Source organism: Mixophyes fleayi, chromosome 3 (genome assembly GCF_038048845.1).
Source record: "Mixophyes fleayi isolate aMixFle1 chromosome 3, aMixFle1.hap1, whole genome shotgun sequence".
Lineage (NCBI taxonomy): Eukaryota > Metazoa > Chordata > Amphibia > Anura > Limnodynastidae > Mixophyes > Mixophyes fleayi.
In genome coordinates, this window is record NC_134404.1 from 147,252,183 (window position 1) to 147,275,357 (window position 23,175).

Genomic DNA, 23,175 nt, shown 5'->3' on the forward strand with positions numbered 1-23,175 from the left:
TACTCATGCCTATTATTGCTGTTTATTGCCGTATGGGTTTGAATACCCCACGCTCTCTAACTTGAATATATTAAAAGTGATAATACCTCTCCGTCTCCCATTCTTCATTTTCTTGGGGATACATTATACGTGCTTTTGTATGCTTTATTTATCACTCTGCTCTATTATTTCATTATTCTCTCTTTTTCATGCCCAAGGAATTCCTACACAATGTCAGAGCATATATATCCTGATGATAGGTTTCTTAATTCCAACAACTGATTTTACTAACCAGTTTGTTCAATTAAGTCTTTCTCTAGTCTGCACAAATTTTTTAACAGCCACAATATTTTTTTTCTTTCTTTCAAACTGTATTTACATATTTTAGAATGATGTTTCAGTGCAAAGTTCTGAATCCCAAAACAGTCCATGCATCTCCATCTCTTCATTTGATTTGATTTTTATTAGCCATTAGTTTTTACCATCTTCTAATCAATTTTGAGCCTTACCACTTTTATTAATATTAATATATTTTTAAAGTCAATTACTTTTTAGCAATTGTTTACCCATATTGATCATGGTAAAATAATGTATGCTTGGCTTATACATTTATCGACTGTCCCTCTCATGACATGCCAACTGAACTTGCTCCCTAACTTAGTTGGGTTTATCTGTCTTACATAAATATAGGTAAGCTACGCGTATAACTTTATAGACATACTGGAATCCCAGGAGATCCTCTGACGCCACGTTCTCCAGAAGGTCCTGTTTCACCCTAGAAAATGCACATATAATAACAAAAGAGAGATCATTATATTCAGAACATGAGTACATTTTAGTTAGTCATGAATTGACCTTATGACAGTTAAAACCCTTCATAAGCTGTTATAAAATAAACCCTGAAATACAACCTTTTCTGAGTTTTGTAAAGATTAGAGCAAAATGTGTTCATGTTTACAACAGTTGGTGTGATCTGTGTTTTATTTAATTGCAACACACTACAGTTTTGTTTTCTAGAAACATACTCAACACAGAATAAAAGTAAGATGTAATGACCAGTTGTAACATGGCGCATGTAGTGTATTTATATATATATATATATATATATATATATATATATATATATATATATATATATATATATCAATGTACAATTCTATCATCAAAGTACAAGAGAATTACCACTCTAAATATGTTGACCAAAATTTGTTTAGTGCAAACCCTAAAAAAAGTCCTTTAGTTTAATATCTGTGTTTAACTAATTTTTGCATAAATAGTTATTTAACTCGCCAATCATCTGATTAATGTATATTTTACAGCATGTGATTAAGAATAATTATAATGCTATTACTAAATCAGCCAAATGTGAAACATAAAGCATAAAGCACCTTATTGCTGTGCCTCAAATTAAGATAAATTGTGACTGATATTGAAGAACAATTTATGCATATACCATAGCTTCAATAAATCTACAATGCCATACTATACCTTTTCTCCATGTGAACCATCATTTCCAGGAATTCCTGGTATTCCCTAAAATGATACAGGCAAAAAAAAAGTGTAACAATTAGTTATTGTTGTGTGTAATAAATATCTCTACAAATATTTATAAACCAAAGTTAAGTGAAGAAGAATTCCGGGAATGTTGCCATTGTGATACATTACAATGGATAGTAATTTATTAAGTGGATCTTTTCAGGCTTTTGAAATATTGTGAGGGGTAGTAAGTATAATTTTATATTGATGCATACCACAGCAATAACAAATGTACTGCTGTTGGTATTTAACAAACCAGTGCTCATTGACAAGCCCTGGGTAATCCCCCTCCTAAACTAACTAATCACTCCTTCACACTGCCAGCGAAAGGAGAAAGTGATCCCGGTGTGGCTACAGCAAATGGGCAGGTAAGGCCGCTCATGCGCATAGTGTTAGATCCAGATAGGCTTCTCCGTTGACAACGGATGACTATAGACTCCATTGGAAAGGTAAGCTACCGCCATATTGAGATGGCATTAGCTTTCTTATAGCTGGCAACGAAAAGCAAAACTTTTCAACGCTTGATCAATTAGGTCACATCGCAGAATTCTATGGGGATGGCAGCAGTGATCACAAATTTCTGCTTTAACCCCTTGATAAATTGAAAGAAGAGCTGCAATGCCCAAACACTTGTTTTTTCTGGAGTTTTGGCTTCTGGTAGCTTAATAAATAGACCCCTTAGTTCAAGAGAGAGAAAAATCAGTGTTTATTATTCATTATATTGCATTTATGCGCTACAACCAAGCCCTGGGCTGGCTGGGCTGGGAAGCAGGAGGGCATTAAAATATGCTGCTGAGTTGAATCTTGCCCCCTGGGCTAAAATTTGCCCTGGCTACAATTGGACACTTGGGGTTCCAAATCTGCTATACTAAACCACGTCCAGTTTCCATTTCTCTGATGGAGAGAACTTGATAGTGCAAATCACAAGGCCAAAGAACATTATACAAAGAGCTACAAACAACATCCAATAGAGGTATCTGGACTCTTATCAAATTCCTACTTGCTTAGAGGAATAGTGATAATGCACAGTAGTAAAAGAATGATTCTGCTCAGAAACAGTTAACGGAATTAGGGAGGTAGAAACTCTAATTAAAAATTTAAATTAAGGGCAATGTGAAAATAATCTGGTCTTTAAACTAGGGATGTATAAATTTGCGGCTAAATTTCATGGATAACCAATTTTTTTTCCCGAACAGGCCATTTCAGACATGCAATTTTTAAGGTCTGCTTTTGCTTTGCCATTACTTGGAATGCACATTTTTGCACGGTTTTTTACATTTGCATTTTGCAGCATTTTTAGCCTACGAGTATTGCTGGGATGACAATGGTCACTTCATTCTGCTACATGGTGTGGTTGGGGTAGGACTGGGAACACTTAAGGCCAAATTTCATGAATATTCCTCGGAAAAGTTTTGCCAATTTTTTTCAGCTCTTCTTTTAAACCAGGAAATTAAGCACCTTGACTCATATTAAGGAACAGGATAGGCAAATGCGATGCTGTATTAGTTCTGCCAAGCTCTATAGCACAGTGTAGAAAACTACCTTGCTTATTTGTACCACTTTGATGGAATTTAGAAAAAGAGTGAGATTGTTTATATAAATATAAAAACTTATTCAAAATAATTCATTTACTCTTGTTATGTTCAAGTTAATCAAATAAAAATCTAAAATAACAAACAAAATCCTTATTGACAGACAGGGCTGAATATATTGATTTTAGTTTACTTGTCTGTCACAGTACTCAATCCTTATTACTCAGAAGTATGATATGCTACCTGTGTATAGAGGAGTGACACTATTGACTTAAGCAACAAATATAGTATAACTCAAACCTAATGGTGCAAAAGCTCAATGTTTAACTTCAGAGACATGTGATGGCCTCAGCAAAGGACTCAACTCCAACATTACTTCTAAACTAGAAAACACTAAACCACACATATTCTGACTGTGAAATGTCAGTAAACCAAGCCAGGAAGAGCAAAGCTGCTACTTAGAGCCAAGCTACCAGAAGGCATAGCGGACCCTTCCACACTTATGATAGTAAACTTCAGGGGCCCAACTAATATTAAAATATCAAGGACATTGGTTCATAAGAAAATTTAGACCAAGTTTCTCTATGATGACTATATTTTTTTTTAGTTGAAGTTTCCTTCTTCTGTTTTTGCATCTACCAAGACCTTTGAGACTTTGGGTATGGCCTGGACCCAAATAAATCACTGTGTCTTATATATAGATCTACTGGAAGAAAGCATTTTCCATGAAAGATTAGTATTTTGAAAGGCACATGTGTAGATGGCTCATATTTTTGGGGAAAATGGATACATTTATGACCTGATGTGTACTGTAGTCCATAAAACTGTAAAAGAGCAAAACAACAATCTCTGCTAATTCCGTTAATCTTGGCTCTGATGTCTGCTGGGAAAATTGTTCATTGCTCAAGTGCTACATATTTCCATTGAGAAGATTTGTGACTAGGAAAACCAGGACACATGAAAGCCCTAAGCAGATGTCCTGTTGCAAGTGAAGGTGTATGGGGATGGTTCTGGCTCCCACTGATAAAGATAAGACCTAGAGGACCTGTTTCATTAAGGAAAGGAAAGCCAACAATGAGTAACTTTGCACCTTGGCAAAACCATGTTACATTGGAGGGGAATGTAAATTTAAGATGTGGGGTTATAGTTAGGGTAGGGCATATCCTAGATCAACTTTAAATTTCAGAGCAAACATAAAGATATCAAGTATTTGTGTGCTAGGTGACAAAACAACCAGTATTTTCCTTACATGCAAAATAAAAAAAATATTTACACCCCTTGTATTGTAACATGGTTTTGTCCAGGAGAAAACTCATTTTTTTTTACTTTCCTTAATGAGTCAGGCCCAGAGTGTCCCTGCCACCAACTATTGAATTGTTGACCAAAAACTGGATGTTACAGTTTAATGATGTTTTAGAGATATCCTAAAAATTGGTCTAAAATACAATCAAATCAAGCCCATCATTTGGGACTTCACCCTAATAGTAGTGTGTGCCTGGTAAGATGGCTGCTGTAATGTACTTATTTGGATTTTATTTTGTACTATATGTTCAGTATGATCTGTGATGGTACTGAGCAACCCACAGCTCAACCCAGGATGTTAAAGAGGAACAGCAAGGAGTAAGGTGAGTTGTACAATCTGCAGGAGACATGTAAAGAATGTGAAGAGCTAACGGAGCCATTCTGTTATTCTATTCTGAGCTATGGCTGTCAAGCAGAAGTCTTGGAAAGAAGCTGCTTGTTGTCAGTGCATTATCAGGAGGAGCATGATGGATTCCAGCTTACTGACAAGTGAAGCACCAGCCAGAGAAAGCACTCTGAGGCATCATACAAGTGTTACCATGAAACTGTACAGTTTTGAATATACTTGCAGTAGGGGAGATCAACAAATGAGCCCATATGACTTCAGTTCACTTGTCAGTCACAGTACAACTCAGAGAGATGAAATACTTCATATTTAGAGAGAAGAGATACAAAAGCATTGCCAGAATTTGTATGACCCAAAGCAAGTGGTGCCAAAGCTGAGAGAATTACAAGGTTGCCTCAGCATAGAACTCGGCTGCTGCATTATGAGCAGCTATGCCTGTCCTTATTGACTTGAGGTCAGCTAAAACCAAGTAGGAATCTTGGAGGCATGCAGCAAAGGACTAGTTAAAGCAATTGCTATTGTTGTGTATATAAACAACTTCTATCATGCAAATGCAAACTTACAAGAAAATGGGTATATTAGTGCTACTACAGATTATCCACACAAAATAAGAGTATGAGCACATTTGAAGCATGATAGCTTAGTGGTCAGCACTTCTGCCTCACAAGACTGGGGTCATCAGATCGATTCCTGACCATGTGTGGAGTTTGTATGTTCTCCTAGTGTTGCGTGGGTTTCCTCTTGGAGCTCTGGTTTTCTTTCACACTCCAAAGACATTCTAGTAGGTTAATTAAATTGACCTTAGTCTCTCTTGGTCTGTGTGTGTGTATGCTAGAGAATTTAGACGGTAGGCTCCAATGGGGCAGGGACTGATGTGAGTGAGTTTTATGTACAGCGTTGCCGAATTAGTGACGCTATATAAATAGCCGATGATTATTTATTTTCTGCAGCTATACTTATTTTATTATAAATAAAATGCATTTAAAGTGACATAATCTTTACATTTAAGGTGACACTATAATTTTTTTCTCTTTAAATTGTTGTGGAAAATGGTGTACCAACTTTATTTTTTCTAAAGTCCCAATTAAGCTATACTACTGTTACAGAACAGTTATCTTTTCATATCAATTACCACACTCCTTGGTGAGCTGTACTTTAACCAATAGTTACTGAAATCATTCTATCATGAAAATCTCCTATAGTAAGTAAAAGGTACTGGATTATTAAGTGAACACAAATTACAGACCCACATGGCTTCCATGTGTCTAGGTTCTTTGGGATAGTCCTCATTTTTCCACCAAAACAGTTTGGCTTCCAGTTACTTATTTTTCCATAATTCATACTGTTGACTCAACTAAATGAATAGGATAAGTGTATGTAGATTATTTTGTTGGCATCCAAAAGAAAACATGGGGCTTGATTCATTAAGGATCTTAAATGAAGAGGATCCTTATTTCAGTCTCCTGGACAAAACCATGTTACAATGGAAGGGGTCAAATGTGTGTTCTGTTTTGCACAAGGGTTAAACACTAACTGTTTTTTCATGTAACACACAAAAACTCGATAGCTTATTTGTACACTGAAATTTAAAGTTGATATGTGTGTGTTACATGAAAAAACAGTCAGTATTTAACTTATGTGCAAAACAGAAAACTAGTTTGCACCCCTTGCATTGTGACATGGTTTTGTCCAGGAGACTGAAATAAGGATCCTCTTCATTTAAGATCCTTAATGAATCAGGCCCATGGGGTTGATTTTATATTCTGAGTAAACTTCAGGTCACATATATATCCTGACATTTCATTTCAGTATTAAGCTGCTTCTAGCCTATGGCAAATTATGTATTGACAATGACATTTTTAAAACATAAAATAAAGTGGTACTGAGTATCATAATCATTTAGTACATGTACACATAACTTGTCTGACTACATCCAAAGACATAGGATTGGGTTAGTGTATCTCATTGCTGTCTATTTGGAAGAATTGCCTGAAACATGGGTATGCAGGGGATATTTGCATAAAGACTACCCATATAGGCTAAGTAATTATAGTGTCTAATTTTATACAGCCAAAAACTTGCTTTTTCCTGAACGTGTTTTAAAAATAAAATTCATATATTTAATATTGTATGAGAAAATGTGCATTGATGGGAGTATGTGAAACCATTTGCGGGTGCATCATCTCTTTGTGAGAAGGACAGACAGAAATTCACTGTACTGCTACAGACATTATAGTATTAAATCTCCACCAATTCAAAAGTATTTGCTAGAATCTTAATACTTGAACACACAGTAGGTATGGATTGTGTCAAAGTCACATCACATGTCCTGTATGCCTTACACACTTTAGAATTCAGTGGTTACAGCATGTATTATAGCAGCTATACATACTAGAATAGCTAGCACACTTATTTCCAAATACTAATGTTCTCCATTTACCAACAAAAAACTTTGCTGAGTTACAGGGGCCTTCGCAGTGTCATGCTTTTTTTCAAGTACAAGTAGATTGAATCTCAGATGAGTCATAAGATGTTCAGAAGTTTGTTGTATTACTAAAATGTACAGCCAAACATTCATTCTGAAGTTAACAGTAAAATTATTATATTGGAAAATAGACTTCAGGATCATTTGTGAAGAGACATCATTTAATTCCTATTTTATTGTGATTGTTATGTTTATTTAATGACCTCTAAGAAGTCCAGAAACATATTTAGCAAGCTTGTTTCTCAAAGCAACACAAGACAGATGAAAACAGATAAATGGAAAATGTTTTAATGATGTATATTTACTGGTAATCCACGTTGACCTTCCATTCCTGGGGAGCCTGGCTTCCCTTCTTCTCCCTTCAAAGAAATGTAAATTATTAAGTCATTATTTAAAGAGTTTATGTGTAAAAACAGATATACAAGATGTGTAACTATGCCCCCCTGCAGTAATGTGTACCCTTTGGGTTAGCAAAAATGGGAAAATGATCTTATTATCAAAAGTACCTTATTAATTAATAATTAATAATTATTAGTGATGCTGAAAGTACTTCAGTTTAGAGTCTTTCCGGCACCTAGAAGACCAGAGGTGCCATGGTACATAATGCATCAGAGCTAGACGTGTAAGATAAAGTGACACCTGATTGGATGACTATTGTAAATATCTCATTAGATGCCACCTTCATTTACACCTCTTTATCTAGGAATAATAAGCATCAGCTTACCTAGTGGAGAACTAATTCATGTGGGAAGTGTTTGCTTAAACACTGCCACAAGAACATAATATATGTGCGAGCAAATAAGAAAGCACTTGTCCTCGGAGCACTCACAAACAGCAAATCATAAGAGGTTCGCTAGTGCTGAGGACCATCATCGTCTACTATTTGCATCTGACCGTGACCACCTGCAAATAATTTAGCCTTCTCAGACATATATATGTGCCTGAGTTTGGGTCTGGACCTCTTTGCAATTGCGTGAAAGCTCTCTTGCTGTACGTAATGTAAGTGTATGTAAGTACCAATATCTGCATAAGCGCATTTAAAGCAACCACATTTCTTGGTATGTGCAGAGCAATTTCATACAATATGTGCTACGCAAACTGGCACAGTCCTCACTCTGCATCAGCCTCATTCTGTATAAGTCTATATGATACAGACATTTGAAAACTAAAGATCTATCAATCTTATTTACGAGCTTCTTTCAAGCATTTATTGCCACATTCAATTCATAAAGATTTCAAACAGCAAAACATATATCTTTACTAAATTGCATGCAGATATTTGGCACAGATACTCTGATGAAATGTGGAAAACAAGTAAAATACAAGGCATTAAGATGTGTAATCAAAACTGTCATTCATGTTGATGATGACCAAATGAGTAGGAGAATATTAGATTATGTTAACAATACAGGTGTGTCAAAATGGTCAGGGAGCTGTCAAAACAATGGCTCCAATTGTAAAGCGCTACAGAATCTGCTAGCGCTATATAAATAAATGTTGACGATGAACAGAAATACATGCATAAAATGAGGAGAAATTGGTTGACACACTTAATTTTAAATGTTTGTGAACACAATGTCAAACACTTATTGTCTGTAAATCGACAATCATACAGTAAATAAATAAAAATACATTTAAGCATACAGTATCTGATAACAATTACTTGCCAAGTAAAGTCATTTGTTCAGAAAGCATAATTTTTCAAAGGTCAGAGGTGGTTATAATTATTAGTAAGCGTGTATAGTGTGCTTGGCTGGGCACATTCAAACTACCTAGGACAAATATCTTTACTTTTGGAAATAAAATAGAATGAAACAAATAGAATACTAAAAGAAAAGTCTAATTGGTAACTCAGTATTTGAATTAGTGTTCTGGAAAGGAAACCACAATTTATGATATGTATGATATGAAAATGATATGTAATAAGATAGATGACATGATCGGGTGGTGTGCAGGTATACGGGCACTGCAGGGCTGGCACTTCAGTGGAGCCCTGCGCTTAACTGCCCCTGTAGCACCATCCGCTGGGTATGACCTATGTTTTTTTTACCATCTTTCAGTTTCCTTAAGCATCCCAGATGTAACATTATGCTGCCAGTGAAGAAGAGCCGAGAGGAACGGTGCCATCTCCTGGGCTTATGGTAAGAAAAGAGCCATAGTGGGGAGTGAATCAGTGAAAATGGGGGGTTAATGGGAGGTTGGAAATATTGAATGGAAACCTTGGCTGGGGGAGACCTGGGAGGAGGTGGAGAAGGGATTGAGGGAGCAATGAGGATTCTAAGGAAGTCAAGAAAGAAGAGTGAGAGGGAGGATAGAGAATGTGCTTGAGGGGGCTAAAATTATCCATGGTGAAATTTATTTGATCATGTTATGAAATAAATGTATTTACTTTTTTAACAATGTAATGTTGGGGCTGTTAGTTTAATATGTATCTCTTTTTATTAAATGTGGAGCTGTCACACTCTGAGGCTTTAGACCAGGGCCGAACAACCTGTGGCTCGCCAGGTGTTGTGAAACTACAAGTCGCAGCATGCCCTGCCAGCTCTCGTCTGTGTATTAGCTGGAAAAACATCCTGGGACTTGTAGTTTCAAAACACCTGGAGAGCCACAGGTTGGCCAGGCCTGCTCTAGACAGTAATACTAGACACCAGTTACTGGAAACCACTGTAAGGTGTACTCAAGTTTCCATCTATGGTATCTATGGTCAGTAGAATGAAACTAGTCAAGAGCAGTAGTCATCTCCATAGCCAAGAGAACTGATACTGATACACGGATAAGGTGATAGAAGTGTGGGAGGTTTAAATGCCAGCACAAGCCTGGTATAAAGGTAAATGGACAAGTGATAAACAATTTCAATAGTGCCTCAAGCACTGAGCGTTCTAGGCAGTATTTAACATATATCTGATGAATGAATTTGAATATAAATTCTATTAAAAACATTCTACTGGCTCCTGATTAACTCCTGCAGCATTTATGGAGACTGTTAACTCCTCTAAACCTGATGAACATACTGATTATTGATTACACTCACAGCACTGGAGATATATCAGGTACCAGACAGAATGAGTAATTTAGAATTATAGGAAATGAAGTGCGTGAATCAATTTGCATTTCGTATAACAAACTTCTTTAACAATCTAACTTTGGTACTGCTAACTTAATTATCTCTTTACTTTTTTAGTCAAAACTGCGGGCACAGAATTTAGAAATGGAACCATGGTTTACTCTTTGGGGTGTAATAAAGAGCTGAGATAGGGTCTGAACAGAAATAGCTAGCAGAAATCACACCAGCATGGGTAAGTACAACTGACATGTGATGGTCATTTCTTCTGCTTTTATGTATTGGAAAAAAGGTGCCAGATTCCAGTTAAACTTTAAAAGAAATTATTTTCAATATTTTCCCACTTTCTTAAATTGTATGTTTTGATTCCTTTTTATCATTCTAAAGACAGTGCTCCGTGCCAAATATTTTCGGGAAAACCTGGAAATTTTACAACTTGCATGCAATTGTTTTATTAGATCATGTGTTCTTGTAACATGAATATTTCAGCTTAACATTTTTCTGAGACATATGCATACCTCATCTGTCATTCTTTAAACAAGGAGTTCTTTTCATTTAGTAGTATTTACTCAGTGAATATGAGACAACTTTTGTTATAGATTTATTATTTATCATCTTAAAAACTACTAAGACCCAAAATCATTTTAGTGAGAATTTAGATAAATATGTATCCACCGTTATTTTCGCAATATTCAGAAGGCATTCAGGGTCATATAAATAGAGGGGCAAACGAGCAAGAGGAAATTACGCTCTTTCATGGGAAATGTAAATTTAAAAACTTCACGTTTAAAAATGATATATAAATACTGGCCTCAACTTATCTAATTTAAGTATTAACCCTTATATTACCTTAACATTACTCAAAGTCTTAAATATTAACTTATAAGTTGTAAGCCTAGACCTAACCAGAAGTCCAAGTCCAAATTAGAGCCTTACCACAGTCCTAGCTTGAGCTCTAAAATTATCCTAAAATAAATTTTAAATTTTAAAAATGTAATAATCTCTCACAAACCCTAATCTATACCAGTGGAATGTATTTAATTTTCAACAACACTTGAGAAGTACAATGTTTGGCAAACATAGCAAGTTTTCCCTTGTATTTTGCAATGGGAGCTGGATGCCTGGAATGTGATATTATTGTTGGGCCCACTAAAGTCTTACAGACATATGCTGTATATAACTAAATATAGAAGATTAGGATAAATTGAAGCTCACATGTATGCAGTCACTGAATCTTTGACATATGCAAAGGACAGACAGGGAGCCAAAGTATGTAGTTTGTGATCTCTTTCACCATTTCCCTGACTGACAGTAGGATTAAAGATGAGCAGACCCTTTTGTACAAATGCAGATCTGGCATAAATATTGCAGCTTCAATGGACAAAACAATTTCTAAGAGTAAAGCGTAGTTCAGTGAACCCATTAAACTATTTGTAAACATTTTCTATAACGTGGAAGGCCACTCTAATGGTGGTCACCAGGAGCTCCTATGTAGGAGCTTCAAAATGTGCATTGTACTTTTATTTTATCGTATACATTCTGTGAAAATATGGTTAGGGATTTTGATTTGTTTATGGTTATTGAAAAAAAATGTCTAAAAGAGGAAGTGGGTTCGACTGGGGTCAGAGCAGGTTTTTCTTACCATTTTTCGTCTAATATTCATGAGAATGAGGATAAAACAGCTTGTAAGCAATGAGATAATCAGAATGCTCACAGCTACAGACAATATTTCAGGAGATAATGATCTCTGTCCTGAGGAAGGTCGTGACCTGTCCACTGATGTGACTAAGTTAATGAGGACAAATATTTATAGATGACATACGGGCCAACCACACAGCTGGTATTCTGAAAATTGGCATCCCAATATAAAACTACTGTAGATTTCAATTGTGCTGTAAGTTTAAAAGATAAAGAACCAAGTAACTTTACATTTTTAAAAATTCACATAGCAAGAAAAAATAATTACAATGAGAGAATAGCGGGAGGTTGGTAGATTTGGCACATTCAGCATTGTGTGGTAATTGTTAAGGAAAAAAAATATATTTTTGGATAAAAATAAGAGTCCTATTTCAAGGTAATGTGAGTTACAATAGATATTGAATTTAGGATACCAGGAGAGCAATCAAAATTTTTATTTTTTATAAAGTTGAAGCGTTCCTGAGTTAAAGTGTGATGATTATTGAATTGTGAAAAGGTTAATTGGAAATTATTTTTAAAGCTGTCATTAATAGGGATTTTAAAACAAGCATCTATTTAAAATATGCAGCTACCTTTGAACCAGGATACCCAGGTGTGCCATCCTTTCCATATAATCCAGGCTCTCCCTGTTAAACGATAAGAATGAGAACTCTAAAAGTTAACTCCTGTGTTGTTTAATATTATAAAATGACACATTTTACAGAAGTGATACTTACAGGTCTACCATGTTTTCCCATTAATCCAGTACTTCCCTTGTCTCCTTTTACTCCCTAAATGTTAAAAGCAAAGGATACAATGTCATTTGCAATAATTAGTAAACAATTGTTGTATTAATATGGCAATTTAGTCTCCTTCATTGACACTCTTGGAATAAAGATGTAGAAGGTATAATGCAGCCATGTACATAAATACATTTTAAATCTATATGGCAATTTTATGTAGAAGACTTGTTGAAGTTGAAGACTATGCTTAAATAGTTACATACTAATTATCGGGTAGCTCTAGTATACCATACAGTACAGACAGCTCAAGCTTCTTCCATTCAAAACTGTTGTATCTTGGTATGAAGATAATGCTTCATGTCACTACATAACACAAGATGTGACCACCTAACACTATTAAAATGATTAGTACACAGTTTTGTTATATTACATCCAACTTTATTGCAGATTTTGTATCCCCAACAGGACAGATTGGTGATGTGAAGCCCCTGTCATACAGATCCAGGAACTTATTATAACACATCTATAGGAAGTACACATATTTATTCTTGTATATTTATTTCATTATGTTTTTATTATTACCCATTTTAGTTGCTTAACACACCAGTGACACCTCATGTCAAACACAATTGTGTGTAACATGCGATGGTTAGCGAGCACTTGCACTGGAGCAGGCAGTATGTCCAGAAAACGTCACCACAATGCAAATATTTCCAACCACAAGTGCAAATGCTAGTGGGTATGGGGACATTGAACTAAAGGGTTCCATTCCCATACTCATCTAAATGTATTCTGGTGTTAAAAACTCCTAGTAGAACATGTATTTTGACACCATTGGGAAGGAGGCCTTAAGCAAATAATGGATAAAAATGCAATGCACAAAAGACAGCATGCAAGACTTACTTTGTTTTATTAATACCACATTTAACATTTCTGTCCGTGTGAACAAGACATGTGCTTCATCACAGGGAGCTTAGACGTTCCTTATTCAGATATAATTTTGACAGCATTGTTGGATTGTTACGCATGTGTTCTTTGTGAGACCCTAGCACTGAATTAATTTTCTTTAATGTATCTAGTACAGTATGTTCTTGACATTTTAGTTGTGCCCCTGTCCAGCTATATGGTTTGCTTTTATTTTATATAGCCAGTCGGTGCAGGTAACATTTTTACATTGAATGAAATTGGATTGTAAGGATGAAACCCTTTTTTGTTAATGACTTAGAAGAGTGACTGGTGTCAGTTCCCCAGTATATCATATATATTTCTAGTGTTCTAACCAAAATAACACCAGATTCCTAGTAAAATCTTATTTGTAGACTGTAGGTGGGTCTTCTATTTCTATTTTGCAGCTAAACAAACAGACCAAAAGAAGTAAAATAGTAACACACAGCTTGAAAGTATCAGAAAAAACCAGGAATACCATATCCATCATAAATAAGTTTCTTTGCTTTTAGAATACGTAAAACTAGGTGCCTTAGGCAGCAACTTAATTGGCACTATTCAAATAGCTTGCACAAAAAACATAAACATTTGTAGCAGTGTTGTGTATGCTATGGAGAACAAATAGTGCCACTTTAATTCCCATTATACCCGCCAAGAAAGTTGTCTTTTGCTTTTTTTTCTTGTAATTTAGACCTTAACAGCAAGAAAATTAATATATTTAAAATTAAAATACCACATTTTGTGCCCTCAGTATGTACAACTGCCTCCATCTGCCTCATTGCAAACACAATCCTGTATTACATAGTACTCACTACTTTCCGTGCAATCATCATAACATCACTAGAAGTGGAAATAGTACAGGGTAGGTCGGCATAAATGACCCATTTGCCTATTTCACATGTATGAATAGATAATCCCCACTTGGATTTTTTTCATTTTCTTCTGTTTTTGCCACTTTAATTAATTCTGGTGCAAAATGATTAAACATATTTATTAGTGAAAAATGTTTATAGAAACCAATAACATTTTGTAAGTACCAAATATAAAGCAGTCAAGTTGGTATTGATTTACTCCATTTTACCAGTAACTAAGCTCCATAATCCCCTTAATCCTTTCTTCAAATATGTACAGTAAAAGAATTGTATATACATATCCAAAAAGTTTTAAGATTACCTTTTTTCCATCAAGTCCTTCAATTCCCTTGTCTCCTTTATGTCCGCGCTCACCCTAAGACAATAAGTTTGAAAAATAAAACAAATGCAAAAATATCTATTGAAAAAACAAATACATCTCAGTTGTGTAGATATATGCTTCTGAGTCCCAGCGCCCCTTGTATGGCCCCTTGGTCATACAGATACAATCGAGGGGCCCCTACATGGAATAATGGAGACTTGATAGTGTTGTGCAGTGACAACAGCATATAGATTTGGGCATTCACCTACAACTTTTAAATAGGCCACAATGGAGCTGCCATAGAGGGAAACCAAGATATCCTGACACCACTACTTGTTTTGGGCTTGCAATAGAACCCCCAAAGCTCGTAGGTTTCGGTGCAGTTGCTAGTGCTAATACTGTCACTGTGTACTGTGTAAAAACCAAGAGCAACATCTTACATGACGTGAAGGCTGAAGTCAGTGTATGGGTTATACAGCCAATTCAATGCAGTAAATCATCATTATCATCTATTGTTGTTGAACAGGGTAGAGGTGAAGGATTTGAATTAGGTTAGTTTAGCAAGATGACATCAGCGTCAGAGTGGGATTTCCTTTATTTGCATTTAGCAGAGCAAGAGAACTTTTGGAGGTTGCGGGTCTCTGAAGAGTGCTAAGGTTGCAGTGTGGAGCGATGGTGGGGTGGTCTGGCTGCAGCATTAAGTGCATTAGCGAGAGTGGTGTTATAAGATGTTGAAGTAGTTGAAAATAAATTTATATCGGTCAGCAGAGAGGAAGTGGGAAAGCCAGGCAGCAAACAGGTAATTGGGAGGGGGGATCAGGGGTGCAGTAGATGATGGTAAAACAGAGGTGAAGAGGAAAGAACAGATTAATGGAGTGACCTTCAAAGGAGGATAAGTAGAGAGAGGGTTCAGGGTGGATGTCACAGCCAGTAGACAGCAAGTTGCCTACTACAGTAATTGTAATATGTCATAAGAAGGATTGTACAGAATACTAAGCGAAAACACAATTTAAGACTATTATTTAATCATTTTTATAGATAGCAAATTATGACATTTTATTTAAAATATCAAACTTTTAAAGCCCTCTTCTACATGAATATTTCCAGAAGAAGCATTGCTAAATTATGGAAGGCTACTGTAGGTACTTTCTACTAACGGCTCTGCTCTGAGGGTGGTAATAGTGAGAGAAGTGTACATAGGGAAAGGCAGAAGCAACATTACACTACTTAGTCCCCTAACATTTTCAGCCCACTAACCAATTGTATTACATCTAGTAATCGGGTAGATTATATGATAAAGTAGCAACCAGATCTACCATTTCATTGTCAGCTTTTTTAGTGAATATGCAAAATACTGGTTTCTTTGTTTCTGTGCAATCATTTACAATTTCTATTGTGCAGTTTTCTATAAGCTTTGTGTTTACTTGTAAAATCTAATTATATTCAAGAAAAAATCCTGTAGTTTTGTAGTTGTTTGACTGCATCCAGTGCTCAAAAGCTCTTGTCTTGTTACAAATTGCAAGACCTAAAATTAATTCATATCATTTAGAAAAAAAAATGTCCATGCTCTAACCTTTGATCCTGGCTGTCCGTGTAATCCTGGAAAACCGGGTATTCCACGCTCACCCTACATTGTATTGGGAAAAATATGTTTAGAATAACTGTATCATAAGTATTAATTTTAAAAATATTAAAAATGCAAACTACATAATGTACAGTACTGAAAAATATGAATAAAAAGAAGATATAACAGTAACAACTATTCAAGTTCTGTTTAAGTAGAGGAAGTGAAAAATCTAAGGGATCAGATTACATATTGACTTCAAAATAATCCCAAAAACAATTTCATCCACACTTACAACAAATCATTAATTTTTTCAATATTTTCCTTACATTCGAGCAAACAGGTTATCTGACATTTTTTTCCCAATCTATGCTTTTGAACTGTTATTGTATGTTTAGTTTGTCTCCCTTTGCACCGAGAAACATAGAACAGTCTTTAAAATACTAGTATAAATTCTAGTAATAATGTATACTAAATGTATTTGCATTTAACATATGATTTTACTAGCATAAAAATGCAAGTAAAATTCCAGTGTGTACAAGGCTTTATTGTATACTGTAGAGCTATTTCGTGTATGCAAAGTTTTAAATATGTTATGCAATTTTAAATAATGTTGAAAAACTTAAAACCATAGTTGGAAGTTTGACATGCAATGGGACTAACCAGGGACTTGACTATAAACGAGTAGATCCCATAGTTGGCCGTCTGCCTCTACTCTGCTCTGCACTTGTTGCTCAGAGCAGATGGCACAATAAGGGTGCCATCCCGCTCTGGGCAGAATTTTATTTTGGAGCCCCAGAAAGTTGGCTCACATGCACTGCATTCTGGGACTTCCCTTTCAGTGTGGTTCATATAGCAGGGCAATATTTAAGTAGGGTCCCAGAGCAGCATGGGTGCCAGTTACACCAGTAGCTATGCCCATAGGTTAATATTTACTTGCTAATGTCATTGAAGTTTAGCAAATGGCTGCATGGTCATCAGCATCTACATATGTTTGACACCTTATAAAACATACCACCCTACTTTTGAAGTAGGGGTATCAAAGCAAAGTGACCACATCGCCCCGGGGCCATGTTCAGTGCTTCCAGGGGCTGAGCTGCCACCCAGCTAACTTCAAAACAATCTAGGTTACACTATTGCAATGGACAGTAAAGCTCATTTAAAAACCAGAACAAAAATACAGGTCTGCCTCGAAAGTGCCATCTTGTGAGGTCATGTGCCCCTCTTTTGTACAAATGTTCTTATTTAAATAGAGAAGTGCATCCACTACTGTATGGGTGCAACATTGTGCATAAACTTATGGGAGTAACTAGTTACATCAATCCTTTTATATTCAGGCTAAATGCACGTGTGCAACTTTCATTGTCCCCACATGCAAGAATGACATCTGATTTTGTGAGACATGATATTTAAAAGAAAATCAAGAGCTGGGATAATTCCAGAGTCACAGACCTGTTTCTTCCCCAAACACCAAGCCTCACCTACGTAAAAATCATGGCAATCGCTATGGTGTATCTACAAATGTTGTTTCCTCCAATGGCAAATACATGTACTGCATAAACTACTATTATGAATGTTAAATGATCCAAACGTGCCTCACATACTATGAAGACAAGCTTCAATAATGAGGCCCTCCACAGCAGCACTCATGGAACCTATCGAATTACTTAGTTTATAGACAGTACAATATGGGTGGTGTTACATGCAGTTTCCACCCGCTGGTATATCAACAAATGCAATAATAGGGCACATCTGTATAATTACTGAATTTGGTTCTGGCAACAGAGAGATGGGAGAGATGGAGCATAAAGTGTTCCTGTGTTAGAGGACAGATATGCATTTTACTTGACAAGCAATGTACTGGAAAAAAATTACAGTTATTTCCAAGCAAACAGAAAACATTTGCTGTGAAAGCTCATGAAAGCTTTGTCCTCACACATTGCTGGAGCTGGATTTACCAGATACAATGTGAAATGTATGTTTTTCATTTAACTTAACATTATACCATATTACCATTTGGGACAATAACCATTTCCAGGACATAGTTGTAGTCCATCTAGTAGATAACTTAGAACTGTAGTATTATACAGTGACAACAGGTTGATAGCAATACAAAAGCTTGAACGGTTTAAGTCACATAAAGAGGCACATTTTATTGTATCGTTTCAGTATAATACAAATGAATTAATTTACCTTATCACCATCCCGTCCTGAATTGCCTTTTAAACCCGGTAAACCACGTGGTCCCTGAAATGAATTATATAATTAGTATAATTTATATTCAGGCATATTTAGATTTTATCACTAATAAAAAATACATCTTTACATCTTTTTTCTAGTTGCTTTTAAATATGAGATTTTTTAAAAAGCGTTTTAAAAGATTTCATGGGATAATATGCCATATGAAATGCACTATTAGTCTGCAAATAATTTAACATAGCTCACAATTACATCACTGGAATGTTTAACTGAAATTACATTGTACCATGCAATGACCTAATTCGGATAAAATGTAAAACACTGTAACTGATTTTATCCACCCAGGCTAAAGAGTGCAGTAGTAAGTGACATTATTTTATGTACTGTCTTGTTATAAATTGCAAGTTAAAAAAACAGACACGCTTATCCAAACATACAAACAGTAACCGTATCAATATCATGCACCTTTGTGCAACATTTATTAATAAAAAAAATTTGTGTTTAATGTTTATCTTTCGAACCATTTTTCTTTCATTTGTTCTATAGGCAATTACTTTTTAGGAGGTACAGTGTTTAAATCTTTAATTAATGTCCAACTTTTTATTTGATTTTCAATAGGTTTGTATTGTTTTGGTTTTGGGCTTTGTGTTCTGATCAAGTTTGTATACACTTTATGAAAAAAAACATACATTTGCCTTAAATATGCCAAAAAATAGTCATTGTTAGTCTTGCTAACACCACCTCCAGTCACAGAAAGTGGAAGCCCATTCCATGAGAATTCTTTGAATAGCTCTATACTTCTCTTGTGCTCTAGTTCCTTACAAGAATTGGCTATGAATGGGGCTTTTAAATAAGCCCTATTGAGGATTGATGTGTCTGTGTGTGGTGGTCCTAGAATGATAGTTCACTGTCCAAGTGGGACAGTCTATAAATACAGTATGATTTCTGCTTTATGAACACAAAAAGAAAAGAAAAGGGAATCCCGCGCTGGGCTGCACCACACCAAATAAACACAAATCGCAGCTGCAAAGAAGGGCTAATTGTTATGCCCCTAATCAAAAACAACCACAGACCAAAAAGAAAATGCAGCGCTGAATAGTGATATATAGGTGTTGCCTTAACTAGAAAAATCAAAGGAGACCATGGCAGGATACATAAAACCAAAGATAATAGTATATAAAAACTATAATTTTAATGTCTCAATAAATATAATACATAGGCCTCATAATAAATAATCCATATATTTACTAGTTACATGGACATGCTCATCAATTTAGTCCATTCATAGACACCATTTGTGATTTAGTTTATACAGCTTTTAGTCCCAGTGTTTTTTAAATGTTTGGTTTCAATTGCCAATGTATGAAGCCTATGTATTGTACTTATTAAGACATTAAAATTATAGTTTTTTTATATACTATCTCTGGTTTTATGTATCCTGCCATGGTCTACTTTGATTGTTCTAGTTAAGGCCATACTTATATATCACTATTCAGCGCTGCTTTTTATTTTTGGTGTATGATTTCTGCTTTGGACAGAGGAGTTGCAAGATTGTGCCTGCTGGTAAACAGGAACAAGGTGTCCACTTAACCTATTTATATTACTCCATAGTCCTCAGTAGTGAATATTATCTGCCCACCAGGTGAGACTAGTGCTTGAATGGCTGACTGAACTGTACATGATGACTACTTCTCATAAGCACTCAATGAGTCAATAAATGCCCATAGCGTACATTTTTCCAGACCTACATAAATATTGCACAAATGTTCCTAACATTAAAATATACAGTATGGGTACTCTAATATTTAAATGGATCAATAAGCATCTTTCCTATCCTACCTCCTGATCACACCATATTAGTTAACTTATTTGTTACTATACCTAGGCTTAATGATATACATAGGATCTGTGTTAAGAAACAGGATCCTTCCTGTTTGTTTGTTTGATCTAATATCTGTGCAATTACTGCTACTTCTATGTGTTGGATCGTTCCTGCAGTTCACTGATTCAACTTGTTGCTAGGTAAAAGTTACAAGCTTCATTCAGCTTTCAGTCTGAGAGCCTCAGGCATGCAGTAACCTAACACACTCATGCAGATAATCATCCTGCAGTTCTGATTAGTGCTGCCGCCTTTATAAACCTCTTTCTGTCAATATACCAATGGTGGTGATAGTTCCTGCTTGACTTAGTGTGCCTGGTATCCTAACCTGTTTTGCTATCAGTGTTTGACTTGGATTGTTTATAGGAATTGCTCTTCTCTACTCCTGACTCTTGGCTTTGTTAAATGGATGTGTTCTCATATCTCTACATACCCTGACCCCTGGCTTGTTTAAAGGATTCTGCTGTCTTCTCTACTCCTGACCCCTGCCAGTTCGGCCAAATACATTCTGGTTGCTCACTACCTGCTGCTGCTGTATGCTGCCTACTTCATCAGACAAGTGTCAGATTACTCCAAATTAACCCTCGCCTCTCTGGCTCAAGGTTCTGCTATTTACAGTCTGATTGCTCATTACCTGCTGCCATGTACTGTCCACTCTCTCAGACAAGTACCAGACTACTCCACATGAACCCTTGCCTGTCTGGCTCAGAGTTGTAATATATCCTAGTTGCTCATTACCTCCTTCTGTATCCTGTCCTCTTCACTGGGCAAGTGCTAGATCAACAACTGCCGCTAACCGAACCTAAGTCCTGGGGGCAATCGAGTACTGTGGTGCATAAGTTCTTCTGAAAGGGGGCTGCTAAAGTTGAAAATTTTGCAAAGTGGTTCTAGCAGTTAAGGATCTCTCGCTACTGTGCCCTTAACAGTCTAGTCCCATTTTGAGGGCCTGCAGAAACATTATGGCTGTATCACATGGTCTCATCACCATTTCATACATGTCTAAGCTAAAGTTTAATGCATAACATCTAATTATAAAGATCTTGAGCTCTTGAAGTAAACAAAAATGTAATTCATAGAACATATGTTCACCAAGTCTACACAGTGCTTTTATGTCTTGATTAAAAGCACAAACAGCTTATTTGGCAGACCACATTGTAGTAATTGAAAATAAGTCACATAATGTCCACATATCTTTTATAAGGAACAATCCCATAGATTGTAAACTTGCAGGCAGGTCCTCTCTGTCTGTCTGTATTACCCAGTATTGTTTTATTACTGTGTTTGTTCCCAATTGTACAGCGCTAGGAATTTGATGGCGCTATATAAATAAATGTTGATGATGATGATAAAGTCACACAACGTCCACATATTTTTTAGAAGGAACAATTCCTATTTTACATAAACTATTCATACAGCTTTTCATTTTTATACTTTTACCATAGTTTTCATGTATTATTATTATTACTATTATTGAGGTAAATAAACTAAGATGATGATGATATTAGTGGTAGAAGTAGTAGTAGTAACATTAAATGCAGTAGTAGTAGGTGAACTTCAAATATTACCTGCACGCCAGGTGAACCAGGCATCGCTGAAATCCCTAAAGCCCCTGGAGTTCCCTGTTATATAAAAGAAAATGTAATGTTACTATTTGCCACTTTACAGCCTATAACCACACTCCAAGCTGATATGTTAAATGATGTATCAATGTACAGCATGTTTTGTATTATAGACAATTCCCATGCAAATTAAATACTATCACATTTTATTATTTCTCCACATGATTACATCTATTAACGCCTCTCATTCAAACTGTTCCTAACACACCCTAGCAGTTATATTCTTGGAAGATCAATATTAATTATTCTCAAATGTGATTGTATTATAAATGTTAATGAAGGACAGGGGGAGCAATATTAGAATTGTGCATTCAAAATTAAAATAATATTTAATGTTTTGGGCAGAGAACAAGACAGTTTCCAGAGTGCATTCAGTCGTCATGTTAAAAAAGTTTCTGTAACGTACACAAGTGTGTTTTGCTCCAATCCTCAGAGAGGAGATTGTTTTCGAACAAATGTGTTCTGTCTCCAATACTCAGAGATAAGGAGGTGCTAGCATAAGTGTGTTCTGTGTCCAATACTCAGAGATAAGGAGGTTCTAGCACAAGTGTGTTCTGTGTCCAATACTCAGAGATAAGGAGGTTCTAGCACATGTGTGTTCTGTCTCCAATACTCAGAGATAAGGAGGTTCTAGCATAAGTGTGTTCTGCCTCCAATACTCAGAGATAAGGAGGTTCTAGCACAAGTGTGTTCTGTGTCCAATACTCAGATATAAGGAGGTTCTAGCACAAGTGTGTTCTGTGTCCAATACTCAGAGATAAGGAGGTTCTAGCACAAGTGTGTTCTGTGTCCAATACTCAGAGATAAGGAGGTTCTAGCATAAGTGTGTTCTGCCTCCAATACTCAGAGATAAGGAGGTTCTAGCACAAGTGTGTTCTGTGTCCAATACTCAGACATAAGGAGGTTCTAGCACAAGTGTGTTCTGCCTCCAATACTCAGAGATAAGGAGGTTCTAGCACAAGTGTGTTCTGCCTCCAATACTCAGAGATAAGGAGGTTCTAGCACAAGTGTGTTCTGCCTCCAATACTCAGAGATAAGGAGGTTCTAGCACAAGTGTGTTCTGCCTCCAATACTCAGAGATAATGAGGTGCTAGCATAAGTGTGTTCTGCCTCCAATACTTAGAGATAAGGAGGT

At 36.0% G+C, this 23,175-nt stretch overlaps 1 protein-coding gene across 1 annotated transcript in view; it reads right to left on the reverse strand.

The window, feature by feature from the left end:
- The window catches only part of COL21A1 (collagen type XXI alpha 1 chain), a 196,824-nt gene that overhangs the window by 41,074 nt on the left and 132,575 nt on the right, over nucleotides 1-23,175 (reverse strand). Inside the window, exons 11-19 of the mRNA XM_075202519.1 lie at nucleotides 21,987-22,040; nucleotides 18,537-18,590; nucleotides 16,353-16,406; nucleotides 14,780-14,833; nucleotides 12,656-12,709; nucleotides 12,512-12,565; nucleotides 7,486-7,539; nucleotides 1,468-1,512; nucleotides 701-754 (exon numbers count right to left, since the gene is read on the reverse strand). Coding sequence (XP_075058620.1) covers nucleotides 701-754; nucleotides 1,468-1,512; nucleotides 7,486-7,539; nucleotides 12,512-12,565; nucleotides 12,656-12,709; nucleotides 14,780-14,833; nucleotides 16,353-16,406; nucleotides 18,537-18,590; nucleotides 21,987-22,040 — 477 coding nt within the window. The remainder of the gene's footprint in view (nucleotides 1-700; nucleotides 755-1,467; nucleotides 1,513-7,485; nucleotides 7,540-12,511; nucleotides 12,566-12,655; nucleotides 12,710-14,779; nucleotides 14,834-16,352; nucleotides 16,407-18,536; nucleotides 18,591-21,986; nucleotides 22,041-23,175) is intronic.